General features: G+C 43.7%; 1 protein-coding gene across 4 annotated transcripts in view; it reads left to right on the forward strand.

The window, feature by feature from the left end:
- CFAP92 (cilia and flagella associated protein 92 (putative)) overlaps positions 1–16,383 on the forward strand; it is a 52,352-nt gene that overhangs the window by 22,066 nt on the left and 13,903 nt on the right. For all 4 annotated transcript variants that reach the window (XM_080996696.1, XM_080996694.1, XM_080996695.1 and 1 more), the window contains 4 exons: positions 4,964–5,139; positions 9,146–9,310; positions 13,348–13,532; positions 14,654–15,537. In XM_080996696.1, the coding sequence (XP_080852822.1) occupies positions 4,964–5,139; positions 9,146–9,310; positions 13,348–13,532; positions 14,654–15,537 (1,410 nt within the window). The remainder of the gene's footprint in view (positions 1–4,963; positions 5,140–9,145; positions 9,311–13,347; positions 13,533–14,653; positions 15,538–16,383) is intronic.

Consider the following 16,383-nt stretch of genomic DNA (forward strand, 5'->3'; position numbering starts at 1 on the left):
CCACTGTTGTGGACCTTTAAAGGGTTATTTTATTGTATACCCCACTTAGTCCTCCCCAAGTGATTTGCCAGAAAAAAAACCAGCCTTCGACTACAGTAAAATAAAGATTAAAAATCAATTTAAATAAAATGGTACAGAACAAAGAAGCATTAAGGCTAAAGGAGACAGCACGAAAATAATGGAAATCAGCTTTAAAATTTACCTGCTTGAAAACACAAAAGCAATTAAAAATAAAGACAAGAAAATGCACCTGTTTAAAAACAGGAAGAGAGTATGTTTAACAGACCTCCCAAGGGAAACAATTCCAGAATTGCCACCCTAAGAAGGCCCTGTTCCTAGTATTCGCCAACGGGTTATTTAAAAGGCTGGAGTGCAGAGCCTCTGATGCTTATTTCAGGGCTTTGACAGGTTCACGTCGGCAGGTGATCCTTGAATTAAGCTACCTACAGGCAACTCAAGAGTTTTAAAGGTTAACACAACATTTTAAATTGAAACTGGATTTGTGTAATAGGTTCCAACTACCGTACACCTAGAAGATTCTGGCAGCTGTGTTATTTTCTTCTAGTTGCAGTTTCTGAACTGTTTTTAAAGCTAGCCCTGTAGAGAGCATTGCAGTAGTTCAAGCTGGGTGTAATTAATGCATGAGTAACTGAGGACACAAGGGTTGCGGGTGGCGCTGTGGTCTAAACCACTGAGCCTCTTGGGCTTGCCAATCAGAAGGTTGGCAGTTTGAATCCCTGTGATGGGGTGAGCCCCTGTTGTTTGGTCCCAGCTCCTGCCAACCTAGCAGTTCGAAAGCACATAAAAAAGTGCACGTAGATAAATAGGTACCGCTCTGGCGGGAAGGTAAACGGCGTTTCCGTGCGCTGCTCTGGTTTTAGTGTTCCATTGCGTCAGAAGCGGCTTAGTCATGCTGGCCACGTGACCCAGAAAAACTGTGGACAAACGCCGGCTCCCTCGGCCTGTAAAGCGAGATGAGTGCCGCAACCCCAGAGTTGTTTGCGACTGGACTTAACCAACAGGGGTCCTATACCTTTACCTTTTTTAACTGAGGACACACACACCAACCATGTAGGATTGTGGTTGGTTAGCCTGCCAGAGAACATGAAAGTTCCTCTCAGTCACTGACAGTACTTAGCATGCAGGGATAATGCTGGATTCAAGCATGCCCTTTTAAATTGAGCTCCACTTATAGAATTGCTTCTTGTGATATCTTGTATCTGCATTGTTCCCTGTATGTGTAAAAGTGCTGCTCTGTGTAGCTTAGGTTGGTCCTGGCTGTGCACGCTGCAGTTCTCATACAGAGGTCCCTGTGCATATAACAAGTTCTCTTGTGTTGGGAGCACTGGTATTACAGGTTTCCAAACTCAGAGGGAGCCATCTGCTTGTCTGTGCAAGAAGTGGGGCTTTTTCGGCCATACAGTGAAGGTCGGGTGGGAGGGAATGTTTCTTGCATTAGTGCAGGAATCCCCAAACTCGGCCATCCAACTCCCATTATCCCTAGCTAACAGGACTGGTGGTCAGGGATGATGGGAATTGTAGTCCCAAAACATCTGGAGGGCTGAGTTTGGGGATGCCTGCATTAGTGCCTCACCCTTGATACGTATTCATTGAATGTAGGGTTGTCACCTGTCCCGTATAATAAAGGATTGTCCCATATTTCAGTGTAAAATGCTACGACCTGTATTGATACAGTTTTTTCCTGTATTTCAACACACACACTTTCTCTGTCTCCCACGTTAGGAATCCTCTCCAAATGTATGTGTTTGAAAGGGTGTGTAAACGGTTATAGGAACCATAGGACTGTAGAGTTGGAAGGGACCTCAAGAGTCCTTTGGCCCAATCCCCTGCAAATGCAGGAACCTTCTGCCCAACGTGGGGCTTGAACTCATCGCCCTGAGATTAAGAACTCTTCTACCTTTGTAAAGATAAAGTGCTTTATGTGTGTTGTAACACTGTGACACCACATGGCACTGTGGAATCCCATTTTTCGCCAACGGGATTTCCCTGTATGAAGTTTACAATGTGCTTAACTGAATCGCTTCTTTGATGTGTCTAGATCTAGCCTAAGAGTCTCATGCTCTACTAACTGAGCCATATTTAAGCTCTAGGTAGCCAAGAGCAGACAGATTTAGAAATTTGTGTGTGTGAAATTCCAGAGGGGGCATACTGTAAGACAGCAATAGATCAGAATGGATTGCTTTCACATCAGCGCCAGATGAGGGGGAAATGCCCCCCAACTTCCCTACCCTGCCCTGCCCTGTATTTTGCCAGAACAAAGGTGGCAACCCTAATTGAATGGATGTAGAATGACAGAAAGGGGATTTTAGGAGAGGCACATTTTAATGCAGACTTTGCCAACTTGGTGCCCTTCATATGCTTTTAGTCTAGCACTTCCACCAACCCCAGCCAGCACAGCTGTCTCCCAACACATATGTTTTAGAGGTCTTGAAAGGTAAAGGGACCCCTGACCATTAGGTCCAGTCATGGCCGACTCTGGGGTTGCGGCGCTCATCTCGCTTTATTAGCCAAGGGAGCCGGCATACAGCTTCCGGGTGATGTGGCCAGCATGACTAAGCTGCTTCTGGCGAACCAGAGCAGCGCACGGAAATGCCGTTTACCTTCCCACTGGAGCGGTACCTATTTATCTACTTGCACTTTGATGTGCTTTCGAACTGCTAGGTTGGCAGGAGCAGGGACCGAGCAATGGGAGCTCACCCCGTCGCGGGGATTCGAACCACCGACCTTCTGATCGGCAAGTCCTAGGCTCTGTGGTTTAACCCACAGCGCCACCCATGTCCCTTTTAGAGGTCTTAGAGGTCAGTATTAAAAATATTGGCCATTAACCATTCTTTCCCCCTTAACTATGCTAGTTAGGTTTTGTGCTTCAGAAAGAATTTCAATAATTGTTGAGTTTTTCAGCTAGTTGAGCCTTCAATCTCATTAGACATACAGTATGTCTCTCAAAGCCTGAATAGGAATCTAAAACTTGACTGGTCTGATGATTGCTTAGACATTTTGAAGGAACAATTTGCTGGATTTTGGTATTGGGTCTCTGTTAGCCGGCCTGATAGGTTCTTCTCCATTCACGTTGGCTGTTCCACACATTGCCTGGCATAATTATTTGCTTGACTAGCATTAGCATAAATCAATTTTCACCTGATTATTTGGTGTGTCAGTTTCTGCAAAATCTCATAACACTGGTCATATTTCATCTATATTATACGAGTAGTCTACTTAATGTCATGTGATGATTAATTACATAATTAATTCTCGCCAATAAAAATATAGCTCTTAGTGAGCTTTTTATCAGAATCTTTTTAACAATCCTGTGCCATCACTGTTCCAAAATATTGTAAAGCAATATCTAAAACTGAGACCTCCCTTGGCATGTATAATTATTTTAATGGGTTAATTAAGAATCCAACATTTTAGTAGCACACACCTTATTAATTGTCTCATTATATCCTGACAATATATCTGCTTTCAAAAAGGCAAGGAGAATGTTCTGAGATGATGATTTTTTTTTTTTAATTCTTAACATTAAACAGAATGGCAGCCTTCTTCTGTTAGAGCAACAGATTGCCATGCCTTGTGTATCCTTTCTCCCAAAGGGAGTTTCTTCCAAGGGTGTCAGAGGAGCAATGTAGAATTTGCTTATCCAGTGGCTTTTTATACTTCCAACTGTCTAGCCTTGGAGATTACTATTGGCAAAATTATGGCTTGGAACCTGAGGTTCTAGTTGTTGGTGAGAGGGCCTTGTGACCAAAGCTCCTTTCACAAAATGCTCCCGGTGGCAGAATGGAGGAGGTGCCTTTTGTTTTTTCCCTTTTCCCCAAGAAGCCAGTTAAGCAAAAAAATACAGTTTATTTAGGAAAACGGAATATAGAAACAAAATAATTTTTAAAAAATCATTCCAGTAGTACCTTAAGAGACCAAATAAGTTTGTTATTGATATGAGCTTTCGTGTGCATTCACACTTCAGTTACGCACGAAAGCTCCAATAACAAACTTAGTTGGTCTCTAAGGTGCTGCTGGAAGGAATTTTTATTATTATTTTGTTTCGACTATGGCAGACCAACACGGCTAACTACCTGTAACTAGGAATATAGAAAATTAGGCATGTAGAAAAGGCACAGAAAATAGCATTGTAGATGACTTAGCTTTCTAAGTATAAACTAGTGCTTGAAAAGCCCATGGATATTCCTAGTCCACGTTAAAGATCCAAGTGTGTCATCCTCCAGCAAAGAGTTGCAGGGTTTATACAAAAAGTTGGGTCTGTTCTGTAAGCAAAGCACATCGCACCCTGCTAGTGCAAAACATTTCCTTATGAAAGAAGTACCGTTGATACATGATGACACCACAACCCTGTGTAGGATAGGACAGATTACTGGAGATGTTTGAACGCAGAATCTAGATCTAGAACCTAAGAGCTCTGTCCTGTGCTCAGTGAGGCATCATGGGTTTGACTGAGAGGTCTCTAAGCCATCCCCATCATGGCTGTCTATATGGCAAGCTGTCTGTGTGCAGTGCCTCCCACAGGAAGGACGGATGTTTCCCCTCTGTGGCACCAGAAAAGCTTTCTATTGGAAGACTGAAATGGTATATAGAGAGAATCCCCTTGGCACACCACTGTATGCAGATGGTTTGCTGCATGAAGGCAGTAAACATGGAGAGAACTTTAAAGCCAACTGGCAGCTATCTCACATGCACCCGTCCTAAAGCAGACAAAAGCTGTAGTATCTCATGTGTATGTTTCCCCATCCCTGGTTTACAATGCACATAGTTTTATAACGGCAGCTACATCTTTTAAAATAATTAAAAGTTTGTGATGTTTCCCTTGGTTGTACAATTTGCTGTGTTGAGTTTAATTTCATTTTTCTATCGTTGCTGTGTATATTTTTTTAATCTTCCAAATGCCTCTGAGATTTTTTTTTAAAAAAAACAATTATTTTTCTTCAAGTGCAGTCAGTATTTCTGGGAGCATACCCTCTTCCCTGAAAGAAAGAACTCTACAGGAAGCCAAAGCTATAAAGCAGAAATTGCATTCGAAACCTCATGCTAAAGCCTCGGCAATTATGAAAACTAATATAGGAAAAACGATGGAGCATTCAGAAAGGAAGGAGACACCAGATGGAGGTGAGTGCAGAAAGGATGTGAAGTGGAATCCTATGAATGTTTAAAGTCCCACTGAGTTTACTGGGGCTTATTCCCAAAACCCTGTATATAGGATTGTAGCTCTAGACGAAATAGCAAACCACTTAAGATAATAGGGTAGCAGTGGAGAAAAGTTTGCCTGTAATGGGTGACAAATGTTTTATGCAATAGGTAGACACTGGGTCATTTATTAAGGGGTATTCAACAAATAATGCAAAACCTCAAAACAATACATTCCCCCGCAAGCTAACACCTGATGAAATATTCTTAAGTTGTGTGTGTTACATGCCTTCATTTGGGTGGCAGAACGTAAAAAAGAAAAATATTTTAGGTCTGCTCCCTGCCCCCTACCCATAAGAATTAACATTAGCTCAACTAATTTAGTCAGATTGCGGTGTAGAAATGGGGGTAATGAGTAGGATTTGAAGAGCTGTACTAAAAGCTCAAGTGTGACTGCTGTGCAAAAGTGGTATCCAGGGCTGGTCTGGAGTCAGAGCCCAAGTCATCAGAGTCCAAAACAAGAGTTGAGGTGAGAGGCAAGGTCAGGGCAGTCAAAGTCATGTTCAAGTTGGTATGTGAACAGTCGAGAGCATAGGCAATGACCAGGTCCTGGGCAGTCCAAGGTCAGATGCAATCTAACCAGTCAGATTGGTCACAGTGCTGCTGAAAAAACATTTGTTCCAGCTCCTGTTCCAGCCAGGCACTGGGCTTTTTTGAGCTGGAGCTGCTGGAACAACCCAGTAGATCCAGCTGACTCCTGCCAGTTGTCTTCAATAGGAGCATATTACTTCCAGATGGCATTTGAGGTGCCATCTCTCCCTTGGGCTCAGGATTCATTCAGCCTCGGCATCAGAGGCCATACCAACCCATGGTGTCTACGGCTCGTCCTCAGCCTCCTCTAAGGCTCCTGGTCCCTTGCCCCAATACTGAACCTTATCCAGGGCTTGTTGTAATTCCGAGACCACTGAGTAGGAATCCCCCAGCTGTGACACCATAGACTCTTGACCTTGGAGTCTTCATCCACTTGCAGAACTTGCCCCTAACTTTAAAACTTTAAAGTTCCTAGACCACGTGCATGGAGGCTAGTAGCTAAAGTGACAGGTCATGTTCATTCCCTGCATAAAGCCCCAGGTTCAATTTCCCTGAAACCCTGGACAGCCAGTCAAAGTAGATGATACAGGGCTAATTGGACAAATTGTCTGACAGCTTATTATGGTGCAAGTTATTTATACTACAATCTGGCAAATAGTCATACACTTTTGTGAGTGGCTACTGCATTCCCTGAATAATCTAGAAATCTGCTCTTGTGGTGATCCTGTCAAATAGCCCATTCTATGCAACTGGTTTTTTTTTTTTGTTTGTTTTTTTGTGGGATCTCCCTGCAATTTTCTGTTTCTCAGTGACACTTTCCCTGCTCTGATTCCTGACCTGAGAGTCAGTGTTGAAGCCTGCTAACGCTGGAGAACTCAGTATTGCTGCGGGTCAGACACTTCCTTTATCTGACGCAAAAGCAAAGAGAATAGAGAGCATTTTGTAGCCTGCTCTCACGCATGCAGATTTGCAGCAAGCATCTCTGCTTGAGAAGCTCAGCCCTTCGCCATGTCTGCCTTGTTTGTTTTGTGGCTCTGTTTAAGTCCCTCTTTCCCATGACTCCAGGGACCCGTGACTTATGAGATCAGTTCCACACATTGTGTCTTAATCTTCAAGCTGCTATTTCCTTTACATCGAAGGCAGTTGAAGCCCTTCTATACACTTTTGATAAGCATTTACACACTTTTCTGGGGAGTTTTGCTTGCTTGGTGTATTCAAGCCTGCTGAGACATGATTGGATGGTTCTCTCCCAGAGTTGCTTACCGTGCTGTAGTTACTTTCCCCAAGTTTTCACTTAAAAAAAAAAAGATACAATAATAATTTACATCACGGTTCTTCATCTGAATCGTAGGGTAGGGATGGGGAAGAAATTCATTTCAGTTCATATTTAAAGGAGAACGTACTTAATTTGCACTTTCTGAAACAATATGTGAACTGAAGCACACCCATTCTTTGAAAGGCACGCTTCTCTGAAACTTACAATGCGGGTTTTCAACCAATTAATGTGTGCAAATTGTATATATTGGGTAAAGGATGCATATAGAGTCATATATTAGTGAAAATGGCATTCAAAAATCCATTGTGCTCTGGATAATTTCCTTCCAAAAATGTGTCTATGGGGCAAGATTACGTATAAACATACGCATATCAGGAAAAATTCATACTAAAATGCTGATGAATTCTCATGAGGACTCTTTTGAAAATAAAATAAAGTAAAATTCAAACTAATGTGAAAATGTAGAGAGCAAAATCTTTTAACTTTCGCTACAAATGACAGACAGCTATAGGTGCATAGAACAAGTTTTTTAGCTTTCTTCAAAGTCTATTTCCTTCCTGTAAATTAACACTGCAACAGTATGTGTCTGAACCTACATGTGTGTGCAAGGACGCATACGCTAAAGAGAAATTTAAGTCTTTTGCTGGAATTACAACATGCGCTTGTTATGAATAACCCTTAACCTTATGCCCGCAAGAACATCTCACACCAAAGGAATAAAGAAAGATTGGTTTATTATACCAAATAGAATACATAAATGCTACTTCAGAAAGCAAAATTGCAATTTAAGCAAGCAGCAACTCCTACAATACACCCACCCACACCCCTTTATCTAAGGAGTGAAGTTATTTACAGAAATGTGGGTGAGACAGTTTTGCCAGCAGCACCCACACTAAGGGTAAGAAATGGAAAGGAAAGAGTATACCTGTCCTTAAAGTGAAGTGGGCACGTGCTGTTCCTTGAGAGCACAGAGAAAAAGAGAGTTTCTCTTTGGAGCTAGGGATAGCTATGATAGCCAGCTAACTATTGAAAGTCGCGGGGGGGGGGAGGGGTTAGCTAATGCCTCTTAGTAGGGAAGGAAGGGAGGGGCTTTGAGGTGACTCATTCCTGGCTCTCTCCCCCCCCCCCTTGCCCATTTCTCACCTTGCCCATCTTGCAGATTTAAGAGTTTGAAGGAACTCTTAATTTCCTAGAGAGAAATGAACCAGACAGGACCTGGCCATCTTTTTGTGTGCTCTCTGCCTTCCCCTTGTCTTGATGGCCCTCATTCAGGAGCTTGAATAGGCTGTGCTTGGCAACTAAATTTGCATGTGCTGATCTTTACAAGGTGTGATGGCACATTTTGAGATGAGGTATTGGGCTTCTACCAAGGTCAAGCAAGTTTCATGACGGTGAATCTCATGGCATACAGCGGTACCTCGGGTTACAGACACTTCAGGTTACAGACTCCACTAACCCAGAAATAGTACCACAGGTTAAGAACTTTGCTTCAGGATGAGAACAGAAATCGTGCGGCGGCAGTGGGAGGCACCATTAGCTAAAGTGGTACCTCAGGTTAAGAACAGTTTCAGGTTAAGAACGGACCTCTGGAACGAATTAAATTCTTAACCTGAGGTACCACTGTATTTAAGTTATGTCAACCTTTACACTTACACTATGATCTACAGAGATAAACCGTAGAAATAAGTTCAGATCCATACACCTGTTCACAACACATTCAGCTGAATCCAGAGATACTGTACACAAATCAAGTTGTGTGTCGAGATCATTCTCTTCCCTCCTTGCTGAAAGGAAAAGAGTGTGCATGGCGGCACACGCTGGTCACCTGCGAAGCAAGGGCAGTGGGTAAGGCTGCAAGTGCATGAAAATTGGTCGCAGACTGGATGAAGCTATTTTACCCAAGCGCAGCAAGGTGTTGAGTGCAGGTGATTCTGTGTGACTGTGTCACCTATAGCTGAACCCGGCTAATGGCCTAGGCGTTAATTTCCCAGCCTTTTTCAGGTCAAGCAGTTGCTCTCTTAAATATATCAAACCAGTACTGTTTAATGTTGATGGATGGTATCAGATAAAATTCTGTTCTGTATCAGACACTTGACCATTGAAATATATGTTCTCTTTCAGGGCACCACCAGTTACCAGAAAAAAAGAAACCCTCACGAGTTTTAGAAAAAAGATCTGCATCGACTACCCAGAAATCTACTACTAAAGAAGCTGCAGCTTCAACATCTCTGACAAAGAAGTTTGGAATAGCTTTTTTAGAGCTGAACCTCATGCCCCTCTTGTCAGGTATTTCCCCGCCCTCACACCCCCACCGCCCCACTACTTTGCGCGGGGGGGAGGTAAGGTTGCAGGGTGAAGTGGTTAGATCAGGTTTCCTCAACCTCGGCCCTCCAGATGTTTTTGGCCTACAACTCACACGATACCTGGCTAGCAGGACCAGTGGTCAGGGATGATGGGAATTGTAGTCTCAAAACATCTGGAGGGCCGAGGTTGAGGAAGCCAGGGTTAGATGCTATGTAGTTTGGTATTGTCAAATGCTCGAGCAGCTTGTCACAGAGGTGAATGAGGGGCTGGCTTGTTTTATTGTGAGAAGCTGCATTGTAAGTGCTGGGACAAATACTGGCTCTGCCAAGAGGGTGTGCAAAATGGACAAATTCAGATAGCCAGAAGCAGTACATCCTGTCTGTAAAGTCAGAACATAACATGTATATATCTGTGAGTCGAAAAGGGGATGGCATCTTGTTGTGCTGAAAATCTAGTGAGTTCTGAAAGCTTCTGTGGATTCGAAGTAGACCAGCCTTGTAAACAAATCCACAAGCGTTAACTGACTTATCAGCCCATCTGTGTACACTTAGGTTAGTAATTGACCCCCATAAGCCAAAGGAAGGACAAACTTTCCAAAATTTAAAATAGCTGGAGGAGGGGGGAAGTCAAAAGGTGACTGAGGCTTGGGAGGTGGAAATATTGCCTCATGTTGTAGACAAGACTTCCTTAACCTTGAGCCCTCAGATATCATTGGACTACAACTCCCATCATATCTGACGGTTGGCCAGGCTGAGTGGAGATGGGGGGGGGGAGTGCTCTTTGACAACATCTGTGGACTCCAAGATTGGGGAAGGCTGCTGTAGACAATTGAGTGACACTTTTCCTCAGTTATCATCTACCCCTGCCTTTGCGATACTGCTTATGAATGATGTTGAACATGTTACTCCTGTCAGTATTTAATTAGTGCTGGCAGTTTGCTAGGCTCTGTACAGAAGTGGAATCCTGCATGCTCAGAGGCTCCAAATGAGAAGGTTAAGGCAGAGAGGTACGGCACAGCTGCTGTATTGGTTAGAAGGATAACAGGCGTGGGAGATCTATGATCAAAGGATTCAGATTGCCACTTCCTAATGTACATTTTCCTGTCTGGACTCAGCCAGTAACAGGAATTGTGGTTTTGTGAATTGACTGGCCCTCATAAGGGTTTGTTGTATTGCAAATTAAGAAAGACATTAAAATTACTGAGATTTCTCCTTTTGGTTTTTCTTAGTGTTTGCAAACATAACTCTTCTTGCAAAAACAGTCTGGTAACTGTCAGAGTGTCAGGAAAAGGTTTCATTGTCTATGGGGTTTTAAATTTTTAAATATAGTTAAAAGGCTGCAGTTCAAGAATTTTTTTTCCTTTCAGATCAGTGCAGGTTAATTTTAGAGCTGCTTCATACGTCCCCCACTAAACAAATCTTTGTATAGAAAAACACACACACAGAGCACAAGGTTTTTTTCTTCTTCCTGCAGCCAGTGTGCATGCAATTTAGCTACTGCTGTATATTTCCATGTAGGAAAAATATAGCAGCTTACAGGAAATACGGCCTCAATAAGGCTTTAAAATGTTGCATGTTGGGTGATAGGAACATTCTGCCTGCCTGCTGTGCTGTTGAACGGTTCAGCTAATACAATTTGCAGAGATGTGCACTTTCTTTTTTGACATCACTGCTGCCCAAACTACAAAAGCCTGAAAGGTAAAAAGCTCATGGTGATTTCACTTATATTAGGAATGCAAGGTACATAGCAGCAACCCCCTGAGGCTGCATGCTGCTTTGCTGGTTTAGCTGACAGCTTACATACAAATTATCTTTTTGCTGCATGCTTCCGGACGTTTTGCTTTTAATTGAAGCTGAGGCTTCAAGGGCATTGATGCATTAATTGGACGGCACTCTGGCACATTCAGAGCTCCTCTCAGTTTCTCTTGCGCTTTGTAATTTTGTTCAGCAAATCTGCACTACTACTGATACAGGCTGTTTCCCTTCAGTTCTGTTCAGATTAGTGCATACTTGTAACAGATGTAGTACAATGAATGCTAAAAGTATTCCATGCCTTGTGATTGCAACTGAGGTTTGCAAAGCCTTTGCCTTCTATTTGTCCTTTGGAGGGCTCCCTCTTCCGGCACCCTGTTTTCATGTGCAATATGAAGTTCTGCTGCTGGCTTGTGGGCTCCCCCTGCTGGCCCCTGCAATGGGGTGAGAGCCTGTTGCTCTGTCCCAGCTCCTGCCAAACTAGCAGTTCGAAAGCATGCCAGTGCACGTAGACAAATAGGTGATGGGAAGGTAAACGGTGTTTCTGTGCGCTCTGGTTTGTGTCACGGTGTTCTGTTGTGCCAGAAGTGCTTTAGTCCTGCTGGCCACATGACCTGGAAAGCTGTCTGTGGACAAACGCCGGTTCCCTCGGCCTGAAAGCGAGATGAGCGCCGCAACCCCAGAGTCACCTTTGAATGGACTTAACCGTCCACGGGTCCTTTACCTTCCCTTCCCCCTGCTGGTGATCTGCAGCACTTCTAAGTCCAATGACAATTTCTAAAAATGACCCTTGAGAAATAGGATTCCCTGTTGAGTTCAAGGCCTGTCCATTCATTGACTGTGAGGAGATGGCTGAAAATATGTGACGGGCAATGAGTGTGTGAGAGAGAGAGAGAGAGAGAGAGACCGATGCTAATGGACAGTTGGGTTCTTTTTAAGCCAGTAGCTGACATAACGGAGAGAAGAATTAGGGACTAACTTTGGAGTGGTAAAAATAAGCAAGCTGGAGCAGGGGAATGGAAGACAAAATTACAAACTGCAGATGAGTAAGAAATGCTGCAGTCAGAAGGTTAAGAGCAACGGGGCAGGGGGGAAGATCACGCTTATAAAATGGAAGCAATTTAGTTTTATGTGTCATTTTCCCCTAAGTAGTTTGTTTTTATCATATACTAACACAACCACCACCATTATTAAAATTACTGCCCGCCCTTCACCAGCAGGTGTCAAAGCAGGTTACATCAATTTAAAATTCAGTATTAAAAGTGTTGGCAGCAGGAGAGCTGGAAAGGAGGTAGTAATGGGGGAGAGTGGGGAGAGATGCTCTTTGATGCTGCTTGTTGATTTCACATGTTGTTCCGTTGCAGGACTGCAATGATTGGAAGCATTTTTAGAGAGTTGGGCACACATGAGCAATAAAGGGAGGGAGCAGGTCTAGTCTAGGCCAAGGAAGCCTTTAAAAAAAAGACCATGGGTCCCACTCATGGTCATACGTGGTGGTCGTATTCCTACATAGGAAGTTGCCTTATATTGAGACAGGAGGACCATGAGTCCATCATTTTTGCATGGTCTACACTGACTGGCAGTAGCTCTCTAGCCTGGAGAAGCAGGGGATTGAAGCAAGGATCTCCTGCATGCTCAGGAAATGCTCTCTCACTGAGCTGTGGCCCTTCCCCAAAGGAGCTCCCTGCTTCCTTTGCAATTGTGACAGGGGTTGGCTAGAAAAGAACGCACTGCTAGGTTGCCCTAGTCTTTGCTCCTTTCTCTGCAGGTTCTTGCATTTGTTAAAGTGGCACAAATGACCAAATGATGTGGTGTGGTTTCTCCAGAGAACAAGCCTTAAAAAGGTAAAGGACCCCTGATGGTTAAGTCCAGTCAAAGGTGACTATGGGGTGCGGTGCTCATCTTGCTTTCAGGCCAAGGGGAGCCAGTGTTTGTCCACAAACAGCTTTCTGGGTCATGTGGCCAACATGATTAAACCGCTTCTGCCGCAACGGAAGCCAGAGCACACGGAGACGTCATTTACCTTCCTGCCACAGGTATCTATTTATCTACTTGCACTGGTGTGCTTTCGAACTGCTAGGTTGGTAGAAGCTGGGACAGAGCAACGGGAGCTCACCCTATTGCAGGGATTTGAACTGCTGACCTTCTGATTAGCCAGCCCAAGAGGCTCAGTTGTTTAATAAGCCTATCAAGCAATGACATAGAACATATTGCTTCTTTAGTACTGCTGCTATAATGATTATATAAATAATGTAATTCCATTTCCAGGACAACGCTGTGTGGTCAGTCAGCTAGGAGAGAAATCCCCTAAACTTTGGGACGCATACCTTAGCTTTTCTGTTGAAGGGACTCTGATGAGTGAGAAACAGAAACATGAATTAAATCCGCTGATTATTAAGATTAACTCCGCAAGGTGCTTACCAGACACCCCCGTTCCAATTAAAGTGCTACAGGTAAATCAGAGCATTCTTCTCAAGTAACTACATGTGACATTCTAGGGGAAACAGAATTGAATTCTGAAAAGCTCCTGCTTCTTACATTTGTAATTTCCCCATTTCTTATTAGCAAAACAGTTATAATCTAAAGACGACCTGAAGTGAACTTGTGGCCATATTGGATCGCTGCATTTATGTAACATGTGGTGATGGAAAATCTAGCACATTTGAGTTCCCCCATCCAGAACTCTTGTTTGCACTTTTTTTATGCACATAGAATCATTGAGGGAGCATGTTTGCCCACTTGCCTCAAGGCAGGCCCTTCCCTGAGTATGCAAGTGCAGGCAGTGGACTGGGGAAACAGAAGAGTGAGGGCAGCGACTCTTACCTTTTTGCTGCCACTGCCATTGACCACCAGGTTGCTGCTGCTGCTTGCAGATTGCCTATCCCTGACACCAGTCTGCCTTGGACTATGCTACATGGCTGGGACAGCCCTACCACTAGGCAGAATGAGGTGGGTGCCTCAGGCAGAACTTAGTTGGGCAACATGAAAAGACAGCAAATTGATAATTTGTTATTGTGTTTTTACTGCCAGGGAAGAGAAGAGATGCTTGTGGGATTTTCCTGCCCTGAGTACCAAAATAGTTTTCATCAGCCTTGGGTACCCATGATAGGGTGGGGTGGGTCATTTGCTGCTTGGCCTTGGCAATGGCGTAGCACGGGGGTGCCGGGGGCCGTGAACCAGGCGCCTCCAGGATGGCCTGGCCTGCTGCTTCTCTCCACCCGCCAATGGCTGTGTCAGCCAACTCCCCCCTGTGTGGCTGGGCAGGCAGCTTAGTGCAACCCCACTTTGCTTTGGTGGGGTTGCTTCATCGTTGTCGGTGGTGAGGGCTGAGGTGGCGCCCCCTATCTGCCCCTGCCTGCCCTGGGCACTGGCAATTGATGCTATGCTGCTGTGTCTTGGGCAGCAAAATGTACTGGGCTAGCCTAAACCGACCTCAATCAAAGGTGCATTTTTATTTCATACTTGATTAATTTTACTGAAAGAAGGTGTATATATGTATATATATTTTCTGAGAGATAAAGGAGACCGAAACAGCCCCCTCCAACCTTCCTTGTCTGCTCTTTCTTTTCGATAGCTTTCATGCCTTCCTATTTACTGCAAGTACAAATTCCATAATATGGAGCCACATCGAACGCAAGACCGGGATCATGGCTCTCATGTCTTCTTTAAAGATACCAACGTGATTCTTGCAGGAACAATAAGACGTGATGAACTGAATGAGTATCTAAGAGGACCACCCTTGGAAATCGAGGTTCACGATCGGGACAAAAAATGGCAGGATGTCGATGTAAAGCCTTCCTTGTTTGGAGAGGAGCCAGGAGACCGCAGGCTCAGCCATTTGAGCTCGGTCACTTCGAAATACGTGGCCCAGAATCCCATGAAAGGCATGGAGGAAGTGTGGCACCCATATGGGGTAGCCAAAATCCGCTTGGCTGAACTACTGCTAGGTGAAAAGGCCTTGAACTTTTGTGCGCCAATTCACAACTGCTCCGTTCAGGATACAAGTGCCACTCGGAAGGCTAAGGCTGCCGACGGCTCTCCGGTGGCCCAGATGCCAGTGGGGCATTATGTGTGCTCCGGGGCCTTTCTTAAAGTCAGAGTTGAAATAGCTGTACCGTTAACTCCCGAAGATGAAGCAGAGGACACTAAAGATGATTATTGCCCCTATGGCTGCATCATCTATGTTTTCGACTTTAAAAACACTTCTCTCATAGGCTACTTGCTGCAGGAGATTACAAAAATCAACGCAGAGGCTCTAGAACTGGATTCGTACCCTCTGCGCATCATTCATAAATCTCTTAATGCGTTAAAACTGAATAGCAGGATGACTTACGAGGAGATTTCTCAGCTGGACGTTCTTACTGGGTTTCATATTCTGGACGGATCCATTCACCTTCTTATCGTGGAAGGCTTAAAGAACAAAGCCCTTAAGAGGTTATGGAATAAGCGAATAGACAGGTAAGCAGAAGCGTTTTGCAATTAAAGCCTATTTTCCTCTGCTGTGATCTTTTTATAAAGGTGATTTGTCAGACTCAACCTCATATTTTTAATAACTGTTTTGTATATAGAGAAGCATTTGTTTGTTTGCTTCTTCTTTCTTACAATGTGCTTCTGGTCTGCCGTGATCAGACTAGTTCATGTAGGGATAGAAGACAGGACTTTCAGGATCTGTTCAAGGATGCTTTCAAAATTAGAAAGTTAGCCCAAAATTTCAGCGCCAGGATTTTGGGGTACTTTGGTTGTTTCACTGTGTTTTAATAAAAATGCACCAGTCAAATTATGAAAATAATGAGACTAGTCTAATGCAGCACTTGGTTTTCCTCGTTCCCATTTTGCCCATTAGAAGTTTGCTAGTGCAATGCTGTCTTGGCACTGAAGAGGCGCACACCTTATGTCTGGTGTTGAGCTGCAGTTCCTGCTTCCTAGGGAGAAAGTAGATTAGATGGTAATTTATGCAGTTAGCAGTTGCTGTGGATATCTTTTTAAAGTAAATAGCAGGTGGTGCAGTGTGTTTGTAGGAAGGCATTAACTCTTTCCCCTCGTGGCAGAGTTCCTGCATGCCTCCTATTTTGCACTGAAAGAATTCCCTTTCATACTAATGGAATGAATCTTTCTTTCTTTCTTTCTTTCTTTCTTTCTTTCTTTCTTTCTTTCTTTCTTTCTTTCTAAAAATGAAAAAATCTGCCACCGTTCATTTAAAATAAATTCAAAGGTGGCTTGCCACAATAATATAAAAGAATCTGATAAAAACAACATTAAAAGCAAAAATGCATAACAATTGCCACAACCCGAGTTTCAATGGCT

This window comes from Podarcis pityusensis, assembly GCF_964106645.2.
Source record: "Podarcis pityusensis genome assembly, chromosome: 2".
NCBI classification, from domain to species: Eukaryota; Metazoa; Chordata; class Lepidosauria; order Squamata; family Lacertidae; genus Podarcis; species Podarcis pityusensis.